Below are 25,182 nucleotides of genomic sequence, written 5' to 3' on the forward strand. Positions count from 1 at the left end.
TAAATCTAATCCAAATTAAATATGGTTAAGATCAGGTAAAAATAGTTGTTTTTAAAATCTATTTTTATTTTCTGAATAAGAATTTACAAAACTATTCAACAAAAACGATTTTTGGAAAAAGTAGCATTAATATCTACGATTTGAGTAGCAATAAAAATATAGGAATACCATATACTTATGTTTGTTGCAATAATCATTGCAATTCTACATTAACTGTTTTAATAAACTAGGTAAACTGAAAACTAAAAAATTTACCCCCAAATAGATATTTCTTTTCAGAATAAAATAAAATTCTTTAGTTTTAGTAACTTACTGAAGAAATAAAGTTTTTTTTTTTAAATCATCAGCAGGGCTCAACACAGGTCATGGTAGAAAAAGCAGTGAAAAAATTTACTTATTAAAAACGACGTTAATATTCAGGCAATATCCTAATAACCTTATAAATATACAAGAAAAAAAAAAGGCTTAGAAACACTTATTGCTGTAGAAATCAAATATAACTTTAAATGACATTTTTTACAGCTATTGAACTTTTTTTCTTTTTCTAAAAGTTGCATGTTAGCTACTACGGCTTAAATTATTATACTGAAGAAATAGTGAAAGTAAAAAACAAAAATATTGTTGCTATCATGTAAAGTCAGTACAATTTTATCAAGACATGCTTCTCTTCAGAAAAAAAAAAAAAAAACATTTTTAAAGTTCTTAATTTATAAACATTAAATCAGTAAAATATTTTCAAAAACTTCACATAATCATGACAAAATAAGTAGTTTCTGAGAAATATTGCAGAAAAAATTATGCATTTTTTGTAATTTAGAATTAAGTGTTTTTAAAAAACGTAAATAAAAAATAAGCACCTTTAGGCAGTTTTTAAAAACGCTATGCACCATGTACTGTCAAATAAATATCCAACAGTTAATTTGTAATATTAAAATAGAATTTTCCTTATCCGCCCCCCACTTTTTTGACACTTCAGTCCAGAGAGGAAGGACTCCCTAAGGATAATCTTCAAGCATCATAATTGCTTCTACATATTTTAATGAGGTTGAATAGTAAGTTTAGTATAGTGTTCTTGAGTAGTCAATTTACAGACCACACATTCCTAAGATCAGTGTTTGCTACTCGGAAACACTAGCATCATGCTTAAAAACACTATAAACAACTTGTTGAAATCATAAAAATAAATCGAAGCCAATAATATTTGATAATTTATGAATAGCTCATTTAATAAATACATAAAAAAACAACAAATAAAATTTTACTAAAAATATCATTTCTTTAAGATAGGCATGAATATATGTCGTAATTTACTAATGAGTAAGAAAAAGCAAAAATTAAATGAAACAAAGACAAGGAACTTGTTCACAATTATATACATTTTACTGCAATTTCAGATGTATTAAGATAGCAAATACAAGTTTCAATGACAAAGGTTATTTTCTAAAGAATATAACATTAAACCCTTCCTTAAGAACATCTTTTGTTTCCCTCACAAAAGAGTATTCACATATCAATGAAGTTTTAACATTTAATAAGTCTAAGGATGCTAATGCTTTTTAATTTAACGTGAAAAGAAATCACAACTTCAAATGACTGAATTTTGAACCATTACATGCCTTGTACAAGATACACCCTGTGGAAATACATGTAGTAAGTGATGAAAAATGGAAAGAAAACAAAAGAAATCTACACTTTAAATAATGCAAGTTGCAAAATAATCAGGTGCAGTTGAAACACCATGTCAAGTGAATTTAACAACAGCACTATAAAATAAAATGCACAGTTTTTTTCTTTTTTAAAAGTTTAGCCTCCTCATGCCTTTGAATCTGTAGTTTCCATTCTATCAGATTTACTATCATCTTTTTTATCTTTCTTTTGTCCATTAGCTCCTAAATCAAAAACAAAGAAAAGAATTTAATTTAATATCATTATCACAAAATTCAATTATTATTATTTTTTGTATGAAACTTAACATGCTACTGAGTAAGTTTTAGGAAAAAGGTTAAGGCATTTTACACTGATAAATTTTTGAACAGTAATTCGTTATTTACTTTATATGTTAAACATAAAAATATTATATTTAAATACAGGGTATCTGCTACATTTCAGATTTTCAAATTCATGACTTTTCATGATCTTCCATGACTAATTCCAAAAATTTTTCATGACTTAATGAAGTTACTATTTTCTCCGACAAAAACACAATAAATTAAAAAAAGCATTATAATAACATTAATTGAAATGATAGGTATAACCAAAACTGTTATACTCTGCATCTTCATATTTATAGATTTTAAATTTAAAAAGCAGAGTAAAGAAAGAGTTGAAGCAATACAATAGTTGAAAAAAATACAAAAGCAATAAATTTTTTTCTCTTTTTTTCCCTGCAGAATTACATTTTAAAGATACTTTTCCTGTTCATCAGAAAGGAAAGAAATACTGATTTTTCTGTTCTCGTTTCGGAATAAAAAATTTCGTCAAAGACTGGCTTGCTTCAGCTAAAATTTTAAATTGATAAAATAAAAAAAAATAATAATAAAAATTCTGAAATCACAGAAGTTTAAAAGATAATTCCCTCTCGAAATAATGCATTTTCTTTCATTTTTAAAAAGAACACCATAATTATTAAAGCACACGATAAAAACACTTTATATTTTAATAAATCATGACTGTGAGTGGGGATTTTGTTACACATTCAGACATTTGAACAATTGGGGGAGGGGTAAAATCCATGACTTTCCATGATTTTTTTTTAAAAAATAGTTAAAATCATGACATTTCATGACAAATTTTGTCCAATACAGAAATTCATGACTTTCCAGGTGCGCGGATACCCTGCCTTAACAAACTTTACGCTGACAAGGTTTTGAACAGTAATTTTTAATTTACTTTACTTGTTAAACATAAAAATATATTTAAATAGGTATGTACAACATTAGATATTAAATTTCTTTATTATTGGATTCAAAGAGAAAAATTTATTGTTTTTAGATAACAATCTAACATATTTCTGTAAATAAAAATATATTTAAGTAACATGAGTCAGATCAGATATTGAAATTTTTTTTTATCCAAGTAATCAGATGTAATATTAAAAATCACTAATGAAAATCAATTTACCTTCAGAATCATTTCCTTCACTTGTGCTATTATCACGCCTTCGTTTACGAGGGAAGGGTCCTCTAGTGAATTTTGGAGGAGGCAAAGCATCCATTCCAAGAACTTTATGAATTTGGCGGAAAGCAATAAGCCTCAGAGCATGCTGTGGATAAAGAAATGCTCATTAATGAATAAATATAACAAGATTGATAGACCATTGACCAGAATCTTTTTTCTTTCAGTTAGTTGTTTTCCAGGTAATGTGGTCCAACTCATAGCTCTCCTATTCTCTTTTATAATTGACGTTTTTTTCATTAAACGATAGATTTGATGAGAGTGTTTGAATTTTGATTTCCTAAAAATCTTAACTTGCACTGTTTAACTAATAATACAAAGGATACTGAAGTGAGATGCCTTGTGACCAACTGGAAATGTATGATCTTCAGGCAAACCTAGGTTGGTTTAGTAATTTAAAAATTGCTAAACCAACTTATAGTTTAAAAAGTGTATTGCCTCAGAAGATTTTTGGACACAGATTTTTAATGAACATTTTGCTAAACAACTTAAAAATCCTTCTATATATGTCATTGAGTTTGATAGTACACACATATAAATATATATATACTATAAAATAAAGGGATACTTTAAACTATTATAATAAGCTTCTATTTTCATACATATATTTTAAAATAAAAATGTTTGAAGAAAAAAAAGTACTGCTGAAATGTCTCTGGCTCCAAGTCACTTATGATTAGACCACAATACCCAGAGAATGTTTAGACAATCAAGTCTTCAGATGTCTAAAAAACATCCACTGGATCATCATCAGTAACAATGCACACCTTTATATTATTTCCAACCACATATTTGTTTGATAGTACACACATATAAATATATATATACTATAAAATAAAGGGATACTTTAAACTATTATAATAAGCTTCTATTTTCATACATATATTTTAAAATAAAAATGTTTGAAGAAAAAAAAGTACTGCTGAAATGTCTCTGGCTCCAAGTCACTTATGATTAGACCACAATACCCAGAGAATGTTTAGACAATCAAGTCTTCAGATGTCTAAAAAACATTCACTGGATCATCATCAGTAACAATGCACACCTTTATATTATTTCCAACCACATATTTCTTGATTAAAAAAAAATAAATAAATAAATTCTTTGCGCTTAGACTTTATGAATTTTAAATTACACAAGATTATTTAAAAATTGCAAATTAGACATTTAAAGATCCAGTAAATGATTACAAATTAAAAGACCTGCTTTATAATAATATGAAAATAAGCACAAACAAACCTGAGCACTGGCAGTTATATCTTCTCTTTCTTGGCTAGTAAGGTTGCCAGCAGCATCAGTGGGATCTTTTTCACATGGATCTAATAGACCCGAAGAACCTAGAAAAATGGCAAACAGTTATAGAAAGGATCTAGTAAAAACATATGATGAAAATGGTAAACAATATATTTACCAGGTAAAAGTACACCAGAGGCAATAGCTTCAAAAACTCGTCGAAGAGCATCACCAGGGCTAAGAGGTTGTCCACTACTACTTAAAACTTTTTCAACAAGAAGTTCCATAGCCTGATTGAGGAAAATATTAACACTTATAAAACAGAAGTGAATAGTTCACATTTAGTTGTTGAATTTAAATGTTAAGCTTCATTTACCCAGCCATTTAAACGACTCCATGTAGGGACACGCTGACACAAATCTCTTAGAATACGAATTATCATGACACATGATTGAAGTCCACTTGCTCTAGCCTGCAGGAAAATAAAAATGTAAGAAAATGCAATACTGTAAAATATTACATACCTGAATTGTGAACCAACGAGATAAAGAAATCACATGAACTCAGTTAAGTAGCAAAAAGAGATTTAAAATAGTGTTACCACACTGTTCCATTGCTTTATTGATAGATTGTTACATAAAGTGTCAAATAGACATTTCTCTCTTTGTTCCCCATCAATAGTTTAAGAGTTGTATTCCAATTCAGGCAGTTGGATGATGCATTATTACTTTTGAAAAATGGCTAAATAATCTAACTTAAAATATATTTGTTACATATGGAAATGCAGCTTGCAACTTTTAAGTTTTTGTTTATAAAAATTCCGTTGTGACTGATATGGAATCTTATTAGGGGAAGAAGTACTAAGTACTTCAAGGGAGAAGTACTAATTTTTTTAAAAATTTTATTGTTTCATAACAGACAATTTCACACTCTGATAGTAATAAACTTTTTTTCAGCATGCAGGTGCGAGCGTTTTAAAATAAATCAGAATTATGACATTAAATTATATGGGAGTCAGTAAAATATTTAATTGTAGAGTGAGTATTATCAAAATATCCACCAAGAAACTATTTTACCAGAAACATAAAAAACATGCTTGATCTGTTTCCTAACTGTATTACCACTGAAGCTGTCAGCATCAAGCTAAAGCTGCAGCACCAAAGCTATATTTAAGAGGTTAAAAGGTAGTTCAAGATGAAAAGTGGTATAAAAAGCTGCACCATACAATTGAACGACTGAGACTAGGCAGCTTGATAGCAGAATCTACAGAGTGAATTTGCATCATTATCTTAATAAATCTAAAATTTGCCAGGAACTTTAATGCAGTCAGATTATACTGGGGGAAAGAGTTTGAAAAAAAAAAAAAACTTTTTGTCCTTTGACGTATTACCTCAATTAGTTAATTTTTATTCAGAAAAGTTTAGAGATGTTTCAAAAAGAAGTCAGAGCAATTTTACCCCATTTTTTTAAACTAATGAAGAAAACAAAGAAAAAAAAATTATCTACAGTCTTCCTCGAGGGCGAGCTAGGCAGTATATTAATACCAGATTTTCTCTAAGATCTGCTTGAATTGAATGGCAATGTTATTGTATTAAGAAGAAAATGGTTGTTTCTTTAAAAGTCAAGACATACACATTTCTTAAATTCAATTACTATGTGAGCAGGGGGGAAAATACACCCTAACAGTAGGAACAAAATGTTCTGTTTTAAGAGATTCAATTTTCCTTTCTTTTGTGCTTCTCTAACTTTTATACTTTCCTTTCAAGAAATCTTAAGCCCTTAATGCATGAATACTCTTAAGTTCATATATTGTCGCTGTTTCATCTCAATTTTCTTAAAATCTTGATTATTTTTCACAGAAATTTATACCTTAATTAAGAGAAGATACTTATTTTTAGATATGTTTCAAGAAGTTATTAATATTGAAAAAGAGCTACAAATTCTTAATACATAAAATTTTACTTTCACCCAATTTTTAGAGGAAAATAAGAAATGAGATTTTTCTTCATGATTTACAAAGGATATCTGCTCTTAATGCCCCTGCCCACCAACAATATTGAAACTGTAAACGCTTAGCAATTGCATCCGATTCATTTATAAATGTTGTCCACAATAGCTGCGGTACCTGTAGGTATGCGGGCCAAGAGAAACAGAAGCTTTTAAGATTAAGATGCAAATGCTTCCAGAATTCTGAGCAGTACTTAAGAATGTAGAAATTAAAGAAAAATGGAACAGTGTATAACATTTTCTAAATATCGATTTAGGAAGCAGATGCAACATCATTCAACAGCCTAAGTAGATAATATGCTATCGATTTAGATGTAATAAGATAGTTAATAAGATAGAAAATCGTGCAGATTCACATAACCCATAAGAATTATTCTCAGATGTCAATTCAGGTATGCCCAGAATACTTTATACACAAGTAAAAGAGTAAATGTAGACAATATATATGTGCATATTTTAAGCTTCTTTAGTACGTAGCTAAAAGAAATGTTTTAATAAGAAAAATAGCTAAAATTTCTGCCAAATCGAACAAAGCTTTAGTATTTTTTTTTAAATTTAGAAAAGTACATAATTTTATTTAAGACAATTAACTTAGCTCCCTTTTTCTTTTTATTTTAAAAAAAAATCTATGAAAAATAGGAAAAAAAAGAGAAAAAAAAAAAGAATTTTGCAAAATAGAAGAGCTACACAATTCCTTATCTTAAAAAACAAGTTAAAACTTACATTCTCATTGCTATGCATTTACTTAAAAAAAATATTCTTTAAAAACAGGAATGTAATAGTATTCGGAAAAAATTACTAATTTCAAAAAAAGTGTGATAACATAATAAAATAAGATTAATATTTTGGGACAAAATCTTATTTGATTAAATACATTTAAAAATCACCAATGGTAAAATTTTTATTAAATCCTACAGCATTTCAATAAAAATTTTCCATTTGTGAATTTTAATTATTTAAAAAGTCAAATTCAGATTAATATAGAGCTGCGCATAGTGTCCATGTGAAAAAAATCTGATCATTTAACCAAAATTAATAGAGGATAACTAATTTTTTATTCCAGGTACTGCATAGATTTTTAGGATCGCGTTTATCCTCGATTAAGACACTATATCCTCCCGAGACCAAAGTTTTAAATAATGAGAGCAGAAAATGAGATTTTTGCAAAGAAATACGCAGTTTGAAAGAAACTCTTAAATGGAAGGGGGAAAAAAGAAAAACATTTCATACTATTTAATTTTTCCAATTACATACATATAATTTTTTTTTACATAATGTAGGATATTTTATAATGATTTTTATCACCAATCCACTTGAATCAAAATAATTAAGCTATAGAAAAAAGCAGCTTGAATTAAAATTTTAAACTAATCATCCCTTAAGAAAAAAAATTTAAACTCTCGTAAAGCAAACTGGAAAAAAAAGAACATATATTGCTAAGACAATAGAAAATTTTTAATACATCGTTCATGTTTTCGTTTCACATTGATTTAAAACCTATGAAATGCACATATACATGCCACATTTTTTTTATTTTGATACTGATATAATAGGTATTATTACGCAAAAACCCATAAAAATATGCACAAGTGGTTTTGGATTTAATTTTGGGGGTAAAATTAGTATACCGTTTTACAAAACTATTTCTTTCTCTGAAAGATTAACACGTTTAACGTCCGCCAATATATTTCATCCACAACCACAAATACATTTGTATTAACAGATTGTTTAAGTGACAAAAGTAGTAACATTAGGTCCATCATTTGACAAATTTAAGTCATACTGAAGGACAATGACTTTCCAGCCTCATGTTATGCAAGTGGAGACTTGCAATGCTAACTAGGGATTTTTTTGAGGTTAATTAATTTAAGGCTAACATCAAGTAGTTTTATCGCAAGTTTTCATTAAGTTATGTTTCAAACAGATGAACATACAGCATATAAATAATTATTTAACTCAATTACTAATTTAAAACCCTAACCAAACAAGAAATTTATCACTTTAAAATGCGTTTTGTTGAATTAATTTGAAGCAAGTTACATAGTCTATTTTAACTATTCAAAACAGCGTTTTTGTAGAAATAAAGATTAAATTTTTGTATGTTTCATTCATTCTCAATCATAAATAATTTTATGATGAAAAACAGTTTGAAACATAACATTTGACATTTTATTAATCTCTTAAAATTTAAGAATTGTTGGCTTATGTTCTTGCAGTGAAATAACATATATATACATAAGGCTGAAAAGTAAATAAAATGCAAACCTGGAACCACTTGGCATGTCTCAAGGCGGCCAAGGCGTCCAGGCATTTCTGCCTGTCCAGAACATCCGGCGGGTCTTTAACAACAGTCTCTAGAAAACCAGATGATAGAAGACTGAATTAGAACATGAAGACTGAAAGGAATGGGTGTTTGATCTATGGAAATTAGTCATATGTGTTGCTTTTTCATACACAGCATACTTTAACTATTATTTACTCAACATTTTCCCCTTTAACCACTATACAAGCATACTAAAGGTACCAGTATATTCTCTCAGTACAAATACAATAACAGGGCTTCAAGTCTAGAATATAAAAATCAAGGACTATACTGCCTCCAGATTTAAGGGAACAATTTCCTAGGATACTAACATGGATTTGCAGATATAATGGTAGTAGTTCCTGCACTTAAGGATGAATTTTTTAATCATTATTTTTTAATATATATAAGAAAGTGGGAGAAATCGAATAAATAAGAAAAATGGCTAAATAGTAGCAAAAAAAAAAAAAGGATGCCCTATCGAAAATCAGTGGAGTATGAGATTCTTAAGTATTTCACCCACACGGATTGTCCTATACCATATACGACACGCTATGAAGACTTGGGCATTTATTTCGATAGATACTTTCACGGCATATAACAAAACCTTTTCAATTCTCTTTTATTTAAATATTTATTCTTGCTATTTAATTCCAATAAAAATTTGAAAAGAAAAAAATCATTTTAATTTAAAGACAACTTTGAGCTGTGCAATAAATAAAATTAAGTAGAATTAGTAGTAACTTGAGTTGAAAATTAGTAGTAAAGTAGAATTTGATAAGAAAAAAAGTTATTTCAAAAGATCTTATCAGGTGATTAGTCTAAAGATATTCTTGAAAGCATTAATTGCAGACATACAAAAATAAGGAGTTGCAAACCAAAGAATTATGATAAAATGTTGCGATTTTTTGACAGAAATTAATGGTACTAATGCTGATCACTTATAAACTAAATATGACCAATGACCAAACTTAATTGTCAATAATTACTAAAAAGAATTAAAAGAAAAAAAAAAAAAAAGAAAAAAAACTCCTGACCATTGTCAAATTTATCCTATAATTAACTACCACTGAGACTCTTGTTTAATCTTCAAATTAATTTACTGAAATTACGTAGTAATTGTAAAAACCTTACTAGTATGCAGAGTAAAAAGTTTACAGTTAACATCAAACAGCAGAACCTAATTAATGCAGAGGGGGAGGGGGGAATTGCACAAAAGATACAAAGATATGAACGAAAATTCCAACACAGTATCGAAGAAAAAATTTCGTCGAATTTTTTCTAATAGTGTAAAAAAGCAATACAATATGACAATTCCCAGGGTGATCAAAAATCCTTCCAGGTCAGCCACACAGCATTCAACCTTCAGGATGTTGTTCCTTTAGAAAGCAAAACTAAACAAAATATATAGGTTACTAATCATAGTCAGCTGTTGAATACTCCAAATAACTTCACTAAAAATTAATTTTGAATGACTGAACAAATTAATACTAATATATATTAGTACTTTTAGCTATCATAAAACAAGAACTTTTAATTCACAAGTCTGATGGGCAACTTTTTCTTTTTTAACAAATAATGGATATTTTTAAGCTCTATTCTAATAATCTAGATATGTAGAAAAAATTAATATTTTCATAGTGCCATTCTGGAAGTACAAAAGAAAAGTTTAGAAAGTATATTAGAATATCTTTGTTGCTGTTATTAGAAAATACAAAATTAGAAATTAAATTAAATGTTAGTTTTACATCTATTCATATTTCAAGTTTGGATTTATTTTTTTTAAAATTAACAACATGAAATATGAATAAATATTAAAACTGGAAAAAAATTGAAATGAAGATTTTATTTAATTATTCACACAGCTCAGTAGGAAGGAAATACCAAACTTTAAGATCGAGCTATCTTTTTTAGTAGGATAAACTTAAGCAAGATAAACTTATGAATCAAGATAACTCATTAGAAGAAAAGATAAGAATTGTACAGAACGCAACAATGGACCAGGGATATGTTGAACACTATTTATTAAAATTTTGTTAGAAGTCCTTTCCCCATAACCAATGTTATTTTATACATTTATAATGAGCAAAAACATTGATAGTTTATTTATAATGGACCATAATTTCATTAACTACATATTTTTTCTTATTTTTCCAGTTTTTAATTTGAAGGAGTTGCTTTAGCAAATAATATTTCTTTGCACATTCAGAGGTGACAACTTAGACGGTGAATAAATATTTATGAGTGGTAGTCTTTAAAGTACGATTCTTGGTTTAGTAAATTCTATTTCTAGTGCTTTTAGCCACAACTTCTTCAAAATAATTCAAATGCTTATATGACAAGCCACTTAGTTACAGTAAAGCTGTGCCGAGCTTTTTAAAATGAAACGAATTCTAGTTTGTAGTTCTTTCCAAATTTTTAAAATATTTTGTCGAATTCGGAGTAATTGGCACCTCTGCATTATGCCAAATCTTACTCTTGCAAGCACTTTGCTTCTAAATTAAGGTGAACAAACTGTTTAGCAACACATTTGTCTACATGACCTCCCTACCCATATTTTAAGAACTAGAAATTCTGGCATCTCTGCTCTCTTGGAAGTTAAACCAGCATTAAAGAGTCTTATTTTTTTCGCTATCAGGGAAAAAGTTGGTACAAAAAAGACCGTTTTTTTTTTTTTTTATTATTTTTTTATATATACAAATTGTTGATACTAATAATCGGTGAAATCTTTAAAATTGAACATCTTTTTTTCTTTTGACTATTTAATTGTTATAATTTAATCTAGTAAAAATTCATAAATTTATGCACCATCAAAATCAGTATTAACAGCAATAGTACTATATATATATATAAATATTTTTTCCAAAGAATTTGGATTAAGTATGCAGTTTGGATTTTGAAACTTCCATCCACACAAAGCTCAACTTATTCCAATTCAAAAATCATATTTTAGAATTGGGATAATATGAAGATTAATTGTGATTTTAAGAGAAAGAACTAGCATTTATTATGAAAACTGTTAACAATGTTTTAAAAGTTTCGAAAAGCTGAAGATAGCTTAAAACAAGTCTTAAAATTACAGCAAATGTTAGAGAACTTTAAAGGCATAGCAAGAGAAAATATAATTATAATTCAAATATCTTAACCATCATATATATATAAAAAAAAATTAAAAAAAAAAAAAAAATCCTATACATAACATTTGTTGCAGTCATTCAAAATAATTATGTAATACTTTTTTAAAACTGCTATTAACAATTAACTTTAAAAAAAAAAAAAAAAAACGATTACATCAGGGGAGCGTATATAAATATGCACCAGAAAAATAATTCTAATTATACCTCCAGCAGCAGGCTCAGTATTTGGTTCACGCATCACAGGAGAAGTCAAAGTGACAGTGACTGTAATTTTTGGTTCAGAGACCGTGCTGACAATGATTGCAGCTTCTTCAATACATCTCTTAACTTCATATTTTTCATCAGGAGCTATAGTCTTTAAATACAAACAAAAATACTTTATAAGAAACAGGCAATTTTTACACAGATGCACAAATTTTTATTTTAGTTTTTTCAACAATAACAGAATTCCCATTTTAGGAAAATATCAATCAGGGTGCATAGCCAAATTTTTCAATAAAAAATTAGCACCTTAAAAAAAAAAAAATAATAATTAGGCAGGTTTGTGACAGTTAAAGGTCTTATCTGGTTTTAACCGTCATGTGAAAAAAAATAATAACTTGGACATATCTTTCGACAATTGTCAAAAACCCAAAATTTTGGCATTCAAATAATTATTAGCTATTATAAATATGAAGTATTAAATTTTGTTCCACCAATTATTTTTTAAAACTCCTTGTTCTGAAAGTTACTGTCAAAAACCCAAATTTTGGTGTATAAAATATTAAACTATAAATAAAAATTTGACAAATTGTAATTGTCCAATCCCATAATTTGTTTAATTATTGAAATTAAGATACAAAAACAATTATCTACTTCCCAGATTTTGATGCCAAAATCTCAAGCTAATAATTAGAAGATATGCTCACTAATAAAAATTTTTTCTTTTTCCTACTGTTGAAAGTTAAATACACTAACAAAAGGCAAAATAATTACCCAAGATTTTACATGATCATTACAAAATAACTAGTTTCTGACAAAGAACTCTTATGTTGATTATATTAGTCACCATAAAAACAATTTAGACACAATTTTAAAGATATTCAATATTACGTGGCTTCTACATAAAGATATTCAATAATATTATTATTACAACTTCTTTCTTATTCCATTTTTAAATTAATTACTTTATTTAATTATGTAAAAAAACTAATTCAAAATTAAAATTAATTTAACTATCATGTAAAAAGGCTATTGAGCGTATTTTTCAGATTTAAATAAAGTTATTTATAAAGGCATATTCAACAAAACATTAACAAGATTAATATTTTTGATCAAACCAAATTTATAAAGATATATAAAGAATTAAGAAAACTAATAAATTCATGTTACTAAGGTAAATTAGTGAATGCCTCTAAGAATGTTTATTATTTGTTACTTTTCAGTATTTCTTTAATCAAATGATTAAAATTTTTTTAAAAATAATTTGAAATAAATACAATGAGTATTGAAGCTAAAAACTTTTGTCAGAAGTAAATTATTACAGGGTTCCTACATGCTTAATAATACTTAACAAATCTGAGATAGTTTAGTATTTTATTTCAATCGTTTTAAAATAAAATTAAAGTTTTTTGGAATGACAAATCAGAATTTTTTTACGTAACTAAATATAGGATTTTTTATTGCAGTTTAAATATTAAAAGCCCCTCACTTAATATTTTTCTTAAAAAAATCTTGCTGCTAATCTAATATGCTGAAATCTAAATTTAAAAATATAAAAGAGTTCTCACGCAGTCTAGGTTCTTCTGAGAGATACATTTTGTGAAAATTTAGACATAATTTGTGAAAATTAAAAATTATACTAAAAAATCTCAAAAATATGGATTTATCCTTTCTTACGGGATACAAAAATAAAATTTTAAGACAAAGTATTTTGTGAAACTACGGCTGTTCCTGAAGTTGAATTTGTGAAGGCACCGCTAAATCGTAGTAAATTTGGCCAGGACAGATCCCCGTTAAGAGTACTGAAATTTTTACAAGTAATAATACAATAATTAATAAAAAGTATTAAGCAAAAAAAGTGTTAAAATGAATTAATTAAATGACAATATTATGTTTAAAATTATCATTAAATGAATAAAAGGAAGATGTAAATTTTGAAGTGATGCAGTTTTGGGAGTCTTGACTGGTCATCAGACCCACATGAAAATTTGTAATTAGTGAATGATCCCGAAGTCAAGTTCAAAGATTATGGTACTGATCTATAAATAAAATATCACAAGGAGGACATTAGCTCGCCAGTGACGAAGGCGATGGCGCGGAACCAAAGATGAAATTAACAAGAGAAATAAAATTTCCCATCGTTATAAGGGAAAAAGTTTGTCAATGATTTGTTGATCCCCGTAATCAGCGAAAATTCGAGAGATTTTTCGGTTCAATTTCAGAGGGTGGAAAATGAAGCTTTAAATTAAAAATCTCTCGCAAAATGCAATAGAGTTGCACATGAGAGGCCATTATAGACACATGCGAACCGGTAAGTATTTCATCAAACATGTAAAACGAATGATGTTTTAATACGCTACGGGCAAATAGAACAATGTGTTAAAAAAAGAACACCACGCACTCTGTCAATGTAAATCCAAATCATATTTTACCAATACCATGAAATTTTTTCATCTGAAAATTTTGATTATTTTTTTAGTTGAAATGCCAAATATTAGATTTTGTGAGCAACAAAATATCATTCCATGAGAACAGGGAAAAGTTTCACTAAAATGTGACATTTTTACAACAAATAATTGCAATAAGTTGTTAGAATTATTTAAATCAAGTTTCAATAACTAATTACTGTTTCTGACAATTAAACTAGTTATTTTCCAGATTTTTGCAGAAAAAAAAATTTTCCCGACCATTTCAGTTATTTTCTGTTCTCCTCATATAAAAATGCATGTTCAACATAAAACATACTTACAGAGAGTTGTTTGGGCAAATTTTCAATAACTCTATCTAAAAGAGATCGGGAAGGTTTCTCAGCACACATCACTACTAACTGAACACTGAGATCACCGGTAAGAACTAAACCTTTAGCAAGTACACCAACACGCATCACTCCTTTTAATACTCTATATGGCTGTGGAGCTTCTTTTTCTTTGATTTCTTTATTATCACTAAAATGAAATAAACTATTAAAAACAATCAAACAACTCTCTAAAAATACAGAAAATAAAATACAGAAACCTACTCAGTCTTTTCTTCTTTAATTACAACATCAGTAGTTGTTGTCTTTTGAGGTTCTCTAGGGGAAAAAAATATATTGTCAAATATTTACAAATCTAACATTTCAAGAGAAGGTAAAGATGTTTTTTATTATATATCTTAGAAATGTACAAATTTAGTAAGGATAACTGGAATGATTAAAACTTGAAAAATATGTTTAAAATACATGTTAGAGTAGGTCAAAACTTTAAATGGCTATTTTTAGTCAATGCCTGTATTTCTTATTTGAAACTATTTTTGTGCATTTCTTTAACCAAAACTGCACACAAAAATAAAACAAAAGGTATTTACTTCTTATCAGTTTTTTCTGCCAAGTAATCAGATACGAGCTTAAGAGCTTTTTCTGAATTGGTGATAATCTTTTGTATGCCATTCAATTCTTCTTCTTTTGGATATATTTGAGTATGTTTAGCAATAACATGGCGGTCATCTACTGAATCTGGTCGTCTTAGCTAAAAAAAAAAAAAAAAAATAAAAAAAATGAAGGGAGAAAAACATTAATGCCTTATACATAAAATATAAACTTAACCTAACTAAGCAACAGGTAATAATTATGTCATGTTTCTAAGTGATACCAGTGAATTATAATATTTTAAACAAAGAGATACAATGTATACTGCATCAAGTTAAAACATTAATATTTAGAGCTCCATTTTTTAAAATTTTAAAACCTTAATTTAATTAGTAACTTAGTGCAACAGGATAACCAAATTGAATTGATGTTTAAGAATCAGATAAAACTAATACGACATTAATTCAGATAAAACTTATACGACAATTATTTTTTAAAAAAAATAAATACATATAAAAAAAGATTATGCCTTCCTTTAATTTCTCTTCTGCAAAACTCAAGAGGAGAACTATAAATTCCTATCATTTGCTAAACTGTCGATGCTATAGCGCTATTCACATCTAAATTTGTTGCCTAAAGAGAGGCTAGGATAATTAGACCAACCATTGCCAAATGTATCTAGAATCTTTCTTTTTATAGTTAGATTATCACTTTTAGCCTTCACCCACTGCTGTGGAAATCTCAAAGAACAAGCAAACTAAATTTATAGCTGAATAAACCTTTTCTTAATATGTCGCAATTTTGAAATCGTCTCCTCGTTAATTACCATATTCTAGCCATGATGAAATTGCTAGTTTCAAATAACAAACCCTTTCTTGAAATGGGGAAAAAAACTGTCCTAAAACAAAGCTTCTGCACCACAAAAATTTAATGCTAAGTTATCAGTGATTGAGCTTTAATGAAAATATAAAATATATATATTAACAAAACAAAAAATCCCACTTACATTAGGAGGTCCCATAACATTAGGTGGCATCCCCAACATAAAAGATCTTGGAGGTGGTGGAGGAGGCATGGGCGGTCCCATTCTAGGTTCTCTATTATAGCGACGATGCCATTCATAGATTTCTAATTCTTCCTCATACCGCCTTCTTTCTTCCCAATACATTCTTTCTTCTTCTTCAACAATTCTATTAGGAGCAAAATTACTAATGAGATAATATAGTTACAAATTTTAATCAAATTAATGATAATAATATCTTAAATTGAAGATAGATGTATTAAGCATTACAGAAATTTAACATGTTGATTAAAATGTTTTTTTTTACACAGACGTTTGGTTAACAGCAGCACCGTAACTGTACAAAACTATTCTTTGCTAATAATTCAAATACTTAAAGAGTGAACTTAGAAATTATACAAACTTTTGATTTTGATATCATACTCAACAAAAAGAAAACTATGAGGTTCAATTTCTAGGAAAGAAATAACTGTTTTTCTATCACACATTTGTTAAATTTTAAAAATAAAATCATATATGATTTACAAGCTCAACAAACCCGACTTCGCTCTAGCAATTAAATGCAGACGTCATAGAAAAAGACACACGCACACAAGCATTTTGTTTTTTTAACTATAACGTCTTTTAAATAGGGCAAAATAAAGTATAATTTGACAGACTTAAAAGCAATAAAGGGAAATTTTGGTGAAAAAGAAAAATTACTATTTTTATATCAGAATTACTTAGTTTAGAACAGAAGATTTTAGTGATTTCTGCCATAATTTTATTTATAGTACATTGAATAACACAGTAGTTTGAGATCAACACATAGAAATGAAAAAAAAAAAAAGTTTTTTTTTAATAGAACTGTAGGATTAAAAGCTGTCTAAGACCAATTACTAGATTTCTCTTTATACTATTATCATAAGTGAATGTGGCTTCATGAAGAGAGTACGTAGAAAGGCATGCATTTAAATTGATTGTGGTAAATTCCTGCTTTAATGAAAATTTAACAGGGGTGACTGTGACATTGAAGTGAAAAATACTGAAAATTTTACATGTAAATACTCGGTAACAAGATATTTTATATATAATTCATATTTTATATATATTTTTTTAACTAAAGAATTCCCCCTTTATAGTAACTAATTTAAGAAAAAAACTTAGTTCTCATAAGAATCGCAATACTGGATTTAAAAATCGCATGCATATGAACCACGATATTAGATTATAAAAACGCGAAAATACAAATCACGATATTGGATTTTAAAATCGCGCGAATATGAATATCGATGTATGATCACATAAGTACGATTCACAAAGAATAACTTTTAAATTAGATAAATACGAAATCTGACGTTAGATATTAAAATCGTTTAAATAAGAATCTCAATATTGGAGGATTCCAGCGCTGTTTCAAAGATTAAAAACTTTGAAAATCCAACAAACCAAAAATTAAAATTGCGGAAGAGTCACGTGTTTGAAAACGCCTTGTTAACGTGATTTAGCGAAGGTTCAAAAATTTAAATTCTAGAACTTCAGATTATAAGTTTTGATTCCTGATAGTACGCAAATCAATCTTGAGATATGCGAAATTCTGTGAAAAAAATCACATGCCTTGCTTCTAGTTTCTAAACCTATAGGAATGATATGAAAAACCCGGAATTCAGTTGTACACCCAGAATACAATCACCCCTGACTTAAAGTATAAATGAATAAAAATCAGAATTTTAAACCTTATTTAAAATAAAATGTCTACATTTCATAACGTTGATAGATGTCTATTCTTGACAGATATCGTGCCATTGGTAAATAAGGGAAAAAAAGTTTAAATAAAAACAGGTTCAAGAAAATGAAATAAAAATTTAAAAATTAAGATTTCTTTAGCAGTTGTGTTACACCAGATTTATAAATATGTTTTGAATTATAAGTAGGCTAGCGATTCCTTTTTATTTTTTATTGATAAAATTAGTATTGTCAACTCTTTGAAATTAACTTTTATAATAAAAATAAACTTGTTTCATTAAAAAAAAAACACAAATGACTGATTTTTAAATCGGATATTAATTTTCATTTTCTTCATAAAATAATTAAATTCCCCCAAAAAGTTAACCTTGCAGGATAGACTATAAGCCTGAACCATACATATAATCCGTGTTTAAGTTATTAAGTTTGAACTATCAAATTCTTCAATTTCATTTACAAATTGTGATACTTGAAATAAATCTTCTATAATGTCTTAATAGCATTTTGAAATTGAAAATTCAATCCAAAATGTTTTTCATATAAAACAAAATGATTACCTCATTTCTTCCCTCCATCTTTCTTCTTCTCTCCTCTTCCAAAAATCATCCATCATCTGCTGACGTCGTAACCTTTCTTCTTGGATCTTTCGATGACGTAAACTTGGTTTAATGTCAACAACGAGATCCGGATTAACTTTTTTCTATTAAGAGAATAAAGTTTGATTACAATTCAATGAAATTCAAGCAAAGGAGAAAAGATACAATCAACGAGATAACTCATTAAGCTAAAACTACATAATTATTAAGTTATCTATGAAAAAAATCTGTTTTTGAAACAATGAAATTGTTTTAAAACTATATATTGATTCAGAATTGGCATTCTTCTTTTTCTGAACACCACAATCTTTTACCGAAAGCAATCAAATTATGCGGCAGAAATATAAATATATATAATTTTTTAAAAACATAAAAGCTGAAACAAGACAAAAATCACACATAAAACTGAAGTCAGGATAAATCATAAGGGAGGACTTTTATCTCTGCAGTTAACAATTTTGTTTTGCCTACTAAAATGTTAAAAAAATAAATTAATAATTGAAATAAATACTCTACATTTAAAACATTCACGATTATTTCATGATTTTCAGTTCAAATAGAAAAAAAGTTTTAAATTTTCTATTTTAGCACCTTTTTTAAATTTTATGAAATTGATTACTGATTTGTAACTGAAAATTACTGCCATACTATATAACAGCCTTATACTATGAAAATTATTGTTAGTTTAAATCATGACACTTGCAGTAAAATACAATACGTAATTTTATTACAAAAGAACTTCCACTATACCCTTATATGTAAAACATGGACATGCAAACGTGCCAACCTGGGAGAATGAAGAAAGAGGAAGCTTTCGAAAGGAAGAGAGAAATGATCATGCAACAGTGAAACATGCAAAATAGACAAAAGTTTTTTTAAAAAAATAAAAAATAAAAAATTGTAAATAACAACACTTCAGTCTTAAAGGAGACTTTATTTAGTACATAAACTAATAACTAATTGTACATATTGTTAAAATTATATATTAAAATTAAACAACTGTCAATATTAATATCTATAATACTGAATAGCAACAACAGCAAGTAAATTTATTTAGCTAATTTATAAATTGATTTAAGCTAGTGATCTTGGAAACAAATAAATGGGCTAAACTATCTGTTATTTTTAAAAAATATAATAAATAAAAGTTTAAGTAACTAAATCAATAAATTCCTTTAAATGGAAAATTAGAAATTTCATTTTTAATAAATAATATTTTAGATTTATGATCAAAATTTTTAAGAAATTAAAACGTGCAGAAGGCACAATTCAATCCTTTTTCAGAAGCAATAATTCCAGGAAATTCTTCCGAATAAGCTAGGTTGAAAGAAGTTAAGCATTTCTTATAAACTTTTTTTGCCGCCATTATATATTGCCACACAAAAAACAAACTAACATGACAGAGAAATGCATAAAAACAAACTTAGATCATGGAGATCATGACTCAGATTTGAAGTAAATTATAATATATAAGAAATAATTTTTCAGCGCATACAGCGAACGTTCTTGCTTCTGAAAGAAGCCAATCACAAAGCAGTATTCCCAACTCTGGGGTTACATATTCAGAAAGGAAAGAAGAAACAACGTTCTTGATTGGTCAAGACATAAGAAAAACGTCACAACTTAGGTCACGCCCAGCTCTGACGCATTGAGACTGAAAGTGATGAAAACTGCATTCAGCATTAAAAATAAGTGAAAAACAGGAGATTTTTGAGAAAACCCTGGAAGAGAAAGTAACTTGTAAAAAACCGGAGTCTCCGGCCAAAAACCGGAGGGTTGGCCCGTCGGAACTTAAGATATTAGGAGAAATTTAAATATCAATTTTTGCTAATTAAAACATGATTTATTAAATGACTTGTAAATCAATACTATTATTTAAAATAGATTGTGCAATTAAAATTATAACTCAATACTTGACATTTCTTTTTTGAAAGAGTTTAATCCCCTTGAGAAGAAACTTGCCGCCACTGAATTTAAAAGAAGTTTAACAATCTGTACTGAAGTTCTTAAGTTTTAACAAAACAATTTGAATAAAAATAGATAGTAACAAAACATACCTTATATTGTAATCTATGTCGGCGCCCTTTCATGTGCATTTCCTTTGCATTAGGATCATTGAATTTGCATTCACACAATTTACATTGGAAACTAACTACTTTTCCTTCTTCATTTTTAATTTCATCAATATAGTCTTGGCCTAAAAATAAAAACAAAATTTAAGTTGATAGATAACATTTAGATATAATTTTATTTAAAGTTATGGGTACAAATTTAGAGTCGTAATCTTAATAGAGTAACATTATGGGGTATCTGCTACATTTTAGATCTTCAAATTCATGACTTTCCATGACTTAACGAAGTTACTATTTTCTCTGACAAAAACACAACAGTAAATTTAAAAAAGCATTATAATAACATTCATTGAAATGATAGGTATAAACCAAAACTGTTATATTCTGCATCTTAATATTTATATATTTTAAATTTAATAAACAGAGTAAAGAAAGAGTTGAAGCAATAAAATAGGTAAAAAAAAAAATTATTACAAAAGCAAATAAACCCCCCTCTTGCAGAATTACATTCTAAAGATACTTTTTTTGATCATCAAAAAGGAAAGAAATACTCCTGATATTTCTGTCTCATTTGGGAATAAAAAAAACTCGCCACTGACTGGATTGCTTCAGCTAGAATTTTAAATCGATGAAATAAAAAAATATATAACAAAAATTCTGAAATCACAAAAGTTTAAAAGATAATTCACTCTAAACTATGTTCTTCTTTCATTTTTTTTAATGAACACCATAATTTTTAATGAACACAATAAAAATATTTTATATTTTAATCAAATATGACTGTGAGTGAGTAATTTGTAACAAATTCAGATATTTGGAACACCATGAAAGTGAGGGAACGGGGGTAAATTCCATTTAAAAATTTAGATTTTTCAGCGACCTAAATCCATGACTTTCCACAATTTAAAAATAATTTTTAAAAAAAAAAAAAAAATTAAAATCATGACAAATTTTGTTTGATACCGAAATCCATGACTTTCCAGGTAAGCAGATACCTTAGACATAGTTTTAAAACTAAGGACTAAATAACTATTTTCATTTCCATTAATTTTTGTCCCCCACACATTTACATTTAAAAAATAAACTTTTTAGACTTGAAAATATACCTAAGCCGGAAAAAAATTTATCAGCATTTTTTTTTTTTTTTGGCCCTTTGCATTAGGGCTTAATCATAACAATTTTTAACGCCTAGAAATGTTTGATTTCAAACTATTAAGACATCAAACTATTTTAGTTAGCTAGAAACAAACAGGAAGATTAAAAACATCTCTTTTAGGCCAGGACATTTTTATAAGTTTGATTTACAAATACATTAAAAATAAGATAATACTTTTTAGGGTTTATCAATTAAAAACAAAAATATTCTTTAAAAAAATCTGGAAAGAAAGTTACTACATACCAACTGGCTGAACTTCATCATCTTTGTCACCATCTACAATTGAGAGAAAAGAAATGATTCTTACAAACAATTCACAGTAATCTTAAGTATTATAAGCTAAATTCAGTTCAAAAATAATCGTTAATTCAGGTGGATTAAAGGACAAGAAAGTCTAATAAAATAAAGCAATTCACATTAATAATGAACCAATTATATCTAAACAAAAGATTTAAAAAAAAAGTAAATTTTAACATTTTAAATGTTTTTTTGGTATCCAATAAATTCAAACAGTAACAGATGACATAGAAAGGACTTTTGCCATATAAATAAAAATTAAGAGTACTAACCATCATCTTTAGCATCTTCTTTTGCATCAGAACTATCATCAGTTTTCGAAGCAGCTATTTTTGAAGAGAAAAGTAATTATCTATCAACAGAATTATTAATTATTTATAGACAGAATATTATATATATCTATCAATTTTGCTTTAATAAAAAAAAAACTCTCAATACAAGCTATTTAAAAACTGACATTATTTTATATTACATTATCTGCTTTAAATTCGCAGAAAGTGTGGCAAAATATAGGTTTGCATAACTGCCGACTCCCATTTTTTAAAACGCTGCATTAATATTGTCGAGAAAATATATCGTACAATTAAAAAAATGTTTCTCTGCTTGATATTTTATCAATAAAATTTACTTTTAAAAATAGTATTTTAATTATTTTCAACTTATGCAAAAATAACTAGTCTAAAAATGAACTTCATTTGCAATTAAAAAGGTTTCGAGAATTTTTATGACTTAGATTAACATGATTTTAATAGCAATTAAAAAATTTACATAAATATATATCCCTACGTATTAAAGATTTATAACCAAATGCAAAAACAATTTCAATGGTTAACTTTGAAAGCTATAATTATTAATTTTTTTATTCTGGAATTTATTAATAATAAAACACTTTTATGATTAATATTTAAAATTAAGAGCTTTTAAAAGCTGAATCATTTATAAAAAAGGACTATTAAAAAAAATGAAAGTATATCTCACGGGTAATTGTGAGTCCAAGTCAAAATTCCGAAACATTTCTTGAGTAAAAAAAAAAGAAGTTTAAATTGAAAAAAAATTTAATTAAGTTTTTTTTCTTCTTCTTCTTCTCAGCATTTCTTTGTTTACTCAAAATATATTTAAAATTTTACATATACCTATGAAAGACCTGGAGAAGTAATTGAAATTTACAAATATGTCTTTCTTTCTTGAGTTTATGATTATAATAACTATTTACTGATAAAAAATGAATATTAATCTTGAATATAAGCTTATAAAGTATTTGGCTCTTCCTTACAAACAAATAAAATGTGTTTTTAAGTTCAACAAATAAAATGTGTTTGTAAGTGTCACTAACATTAAAACACTTAAGTTTTAAGTGTTTTAATGTTAGTGATCAATGATTTTTTAAAACGTCTGAACTTTCGTTCTCCGGAAACTTCCTTCCGGATCACAGTTAGCGTAAAATCCGGATTTTTTCCGGAGCACAATCAGCCCTGATATCTGGATTAGCCTTTATGATTAGTAACATAAAAGTGTATAATAGACTAAAACACTTCCAATAAATAATGTATAAATTTAGTTACAACATATTCTTTGGAATGAATATGACAAACAATGCTAAATCTTGATATCTAAAGAATTTCCAGGTTACCAGAAAGAGTGACCAATCTGTTTTAACAAAATCTATTTTCTGATTTAAGTGGCGAATTAATACATACCTACAAATGTAATTTTAGGAGGGCCATTTGATTTCTTAGCAGAGTTATTTTTACCAGAAGACTTTCCAGTGCTTGAAGCTTTTGTAGAAGTATTACTTGTACCTGTACTTAAAACTTGAGGTTCAGTTGAAGGAATAGGTTTACCAAGTTTGGTATGTAATTTAACAACCTAAAAATAAATAAATAAAATAATGAAATATTCTACATATACATGCAGACCTACAAACATTGGAGAAATAAAATTACGGAGATTTTAGTAATCACATTTTCTAAGCTACAAGTAAAGTTTTAATACATCGCTTAAGTCAAAAAGAGAAATTCAAAATTGGAAATAATATAAGCACTTACACATAGCGAAGTAAAAAATATGTATATAAATCTTAATCTAAAGAAGATTTTTTTTAAAACCATTATTTATAATTACTTAAACTATTAAAACTGTTATTGCCAATTTTTTATTTCATATTTCTTCAACAAATATGGAGAAATGCGAGAATATAAGGGTACACAGATCGTAAAATACAGGAGACTTAGCAGGCATGTATATCATTGAGCATCAGTAATCTCACCTTTAAGGCAACCCACTCTGCCTGCCTTTTGAACCCTATAGACGAGCATTCTATGTGAAAACTAGCAGCCATCTATGAAAAACACTCCTTTATTATTCATATTCTATTTTGAAAAGCATTCACTGTTTAAATAATAATTACACTCTGGTAAAATTAACTGTGTTTATAGGTTTAATTCTGATTACTATTAGAAATATTTACTTTGTTAAGATTATTCTAAACTGCTTGATTTTCATTAAGTATCTTTTTTCAGAGATATTAAAATTTTTTAAGTGATCCTATATTTTAAAGCTATTTTTTTTAAACAAATATCTTTTTCTTCTCCTTTTCTCCTAGTTTACCTTTTTGGGGAAAAAAATCTACATAGTTTGCATTTTATATGCATTTATTTTTAAAAACTTCAAATTTTCCTTTTATTTTGATAATGAAAGAGAATTACTTTTCGAAATACACTCATGAAATAGTATAAGAGGATAATTTAAAAACTATTGAGGATAAAATTCAGTTATTACACAATATTGCACATTATAATAAATTTTAACGGTGTCCTTTTTTCAGAGGAAGCGCCTTGCCCTTTTTTATTCCTAGCGAAAATTCTGGAGTATTAATTAAAACACAAAACAAAAAATAAGAATGAAAAGGTTTCTTA

General features: G+C 27.3%; 1 protein-coding gene across 2 annotated transcripts in view; it reads right to left on the reverse strand.

Moving 5' to 3' along the window:
• Positions 1-1,358: 1,358 nt before the first annotated feature.
• Positions 1,359-25,182, reverse strand: part of LOC107438007 (zinc finger RNA-binding protein) — a 35,961-nt gene continuing 12,137 nt past the window's right edge. For both annotated transcript variants that reach the window (XM_016050165.4, XM_043049147.3), the window contains exons 7-22: positions 23,965-24,133; positions 22,540-22,593; positions 22,214-22,246; positions 20,800-20,939; positions 18,704-18,846; positions 16,407-16,590; positions 15,400-15,560; positions 15,074-15,127; positions 14,804-14,999; positions 12,058-12,208; positions 8,680-8,768; positions 4,784-4,879; positions 4,586-4,697; positions 4,414-4,511; positions 3,121-3,262; positions 1,359-1,889 (exon numbers count right to left, since the gene is read on the reverse strand). In XM_016050165.4, the coding sequence (XP_015905651.1) occupies positions 1,813-1,889; positions 3,121-3,262; positions 4,414-4,511; positions 4,586-4,697; positions 4,784-4,879; positions 8,680-8,768; positions 12,058-12,208; positions 14,804-14,999; positions 15,074-15,127; positions 15,400-15,560; positions 16,407-16,590; positions 18,704-18,846; positions 20,800-20,939; positions 22,214-22,246; positions 22,540-22,593; positions 23,965-24,133 (1,899 nt within the window). In that variant the 3' untranslated portion in view covers positions 1,359-1,812. The remainder of the gene's footprint in view (positions 1,890-3,120; positions 3,263-4,413; positions 4,512-4,585; positions 4,698-4,783; positions 4,880-8,679; positions 8,769-12,057; positions 12,209-14,803; positions 15,000-15,073; positions 15,128-15,399; positions 15,561-16,406; positions 16,591-18,703; positions 18,847-20,799; positions 20,940-22,213; positions 22,247-22,539; positions 22,594-23,964; positions 24,134-25,182) is intronic.

The sequence above is a fragment of the Parasteatoda tepidariorum genome, chromosome 9 (genome assembly GCF_982258835.1).
Source record: "Parasteatoda tepidariorum strain Cologne lab strain chromosome 9, Ptep-v5.0, whole genome shotgun sequence".
In the NCBI taxonomy this organism is placed as follows: domain Eukaryota; kingdom Metazoa; phylum Arthropoda; class Arachnida; order Araneae; family Theridiidae; genus Parasteatoda; species Parasteatoda tepidariorum.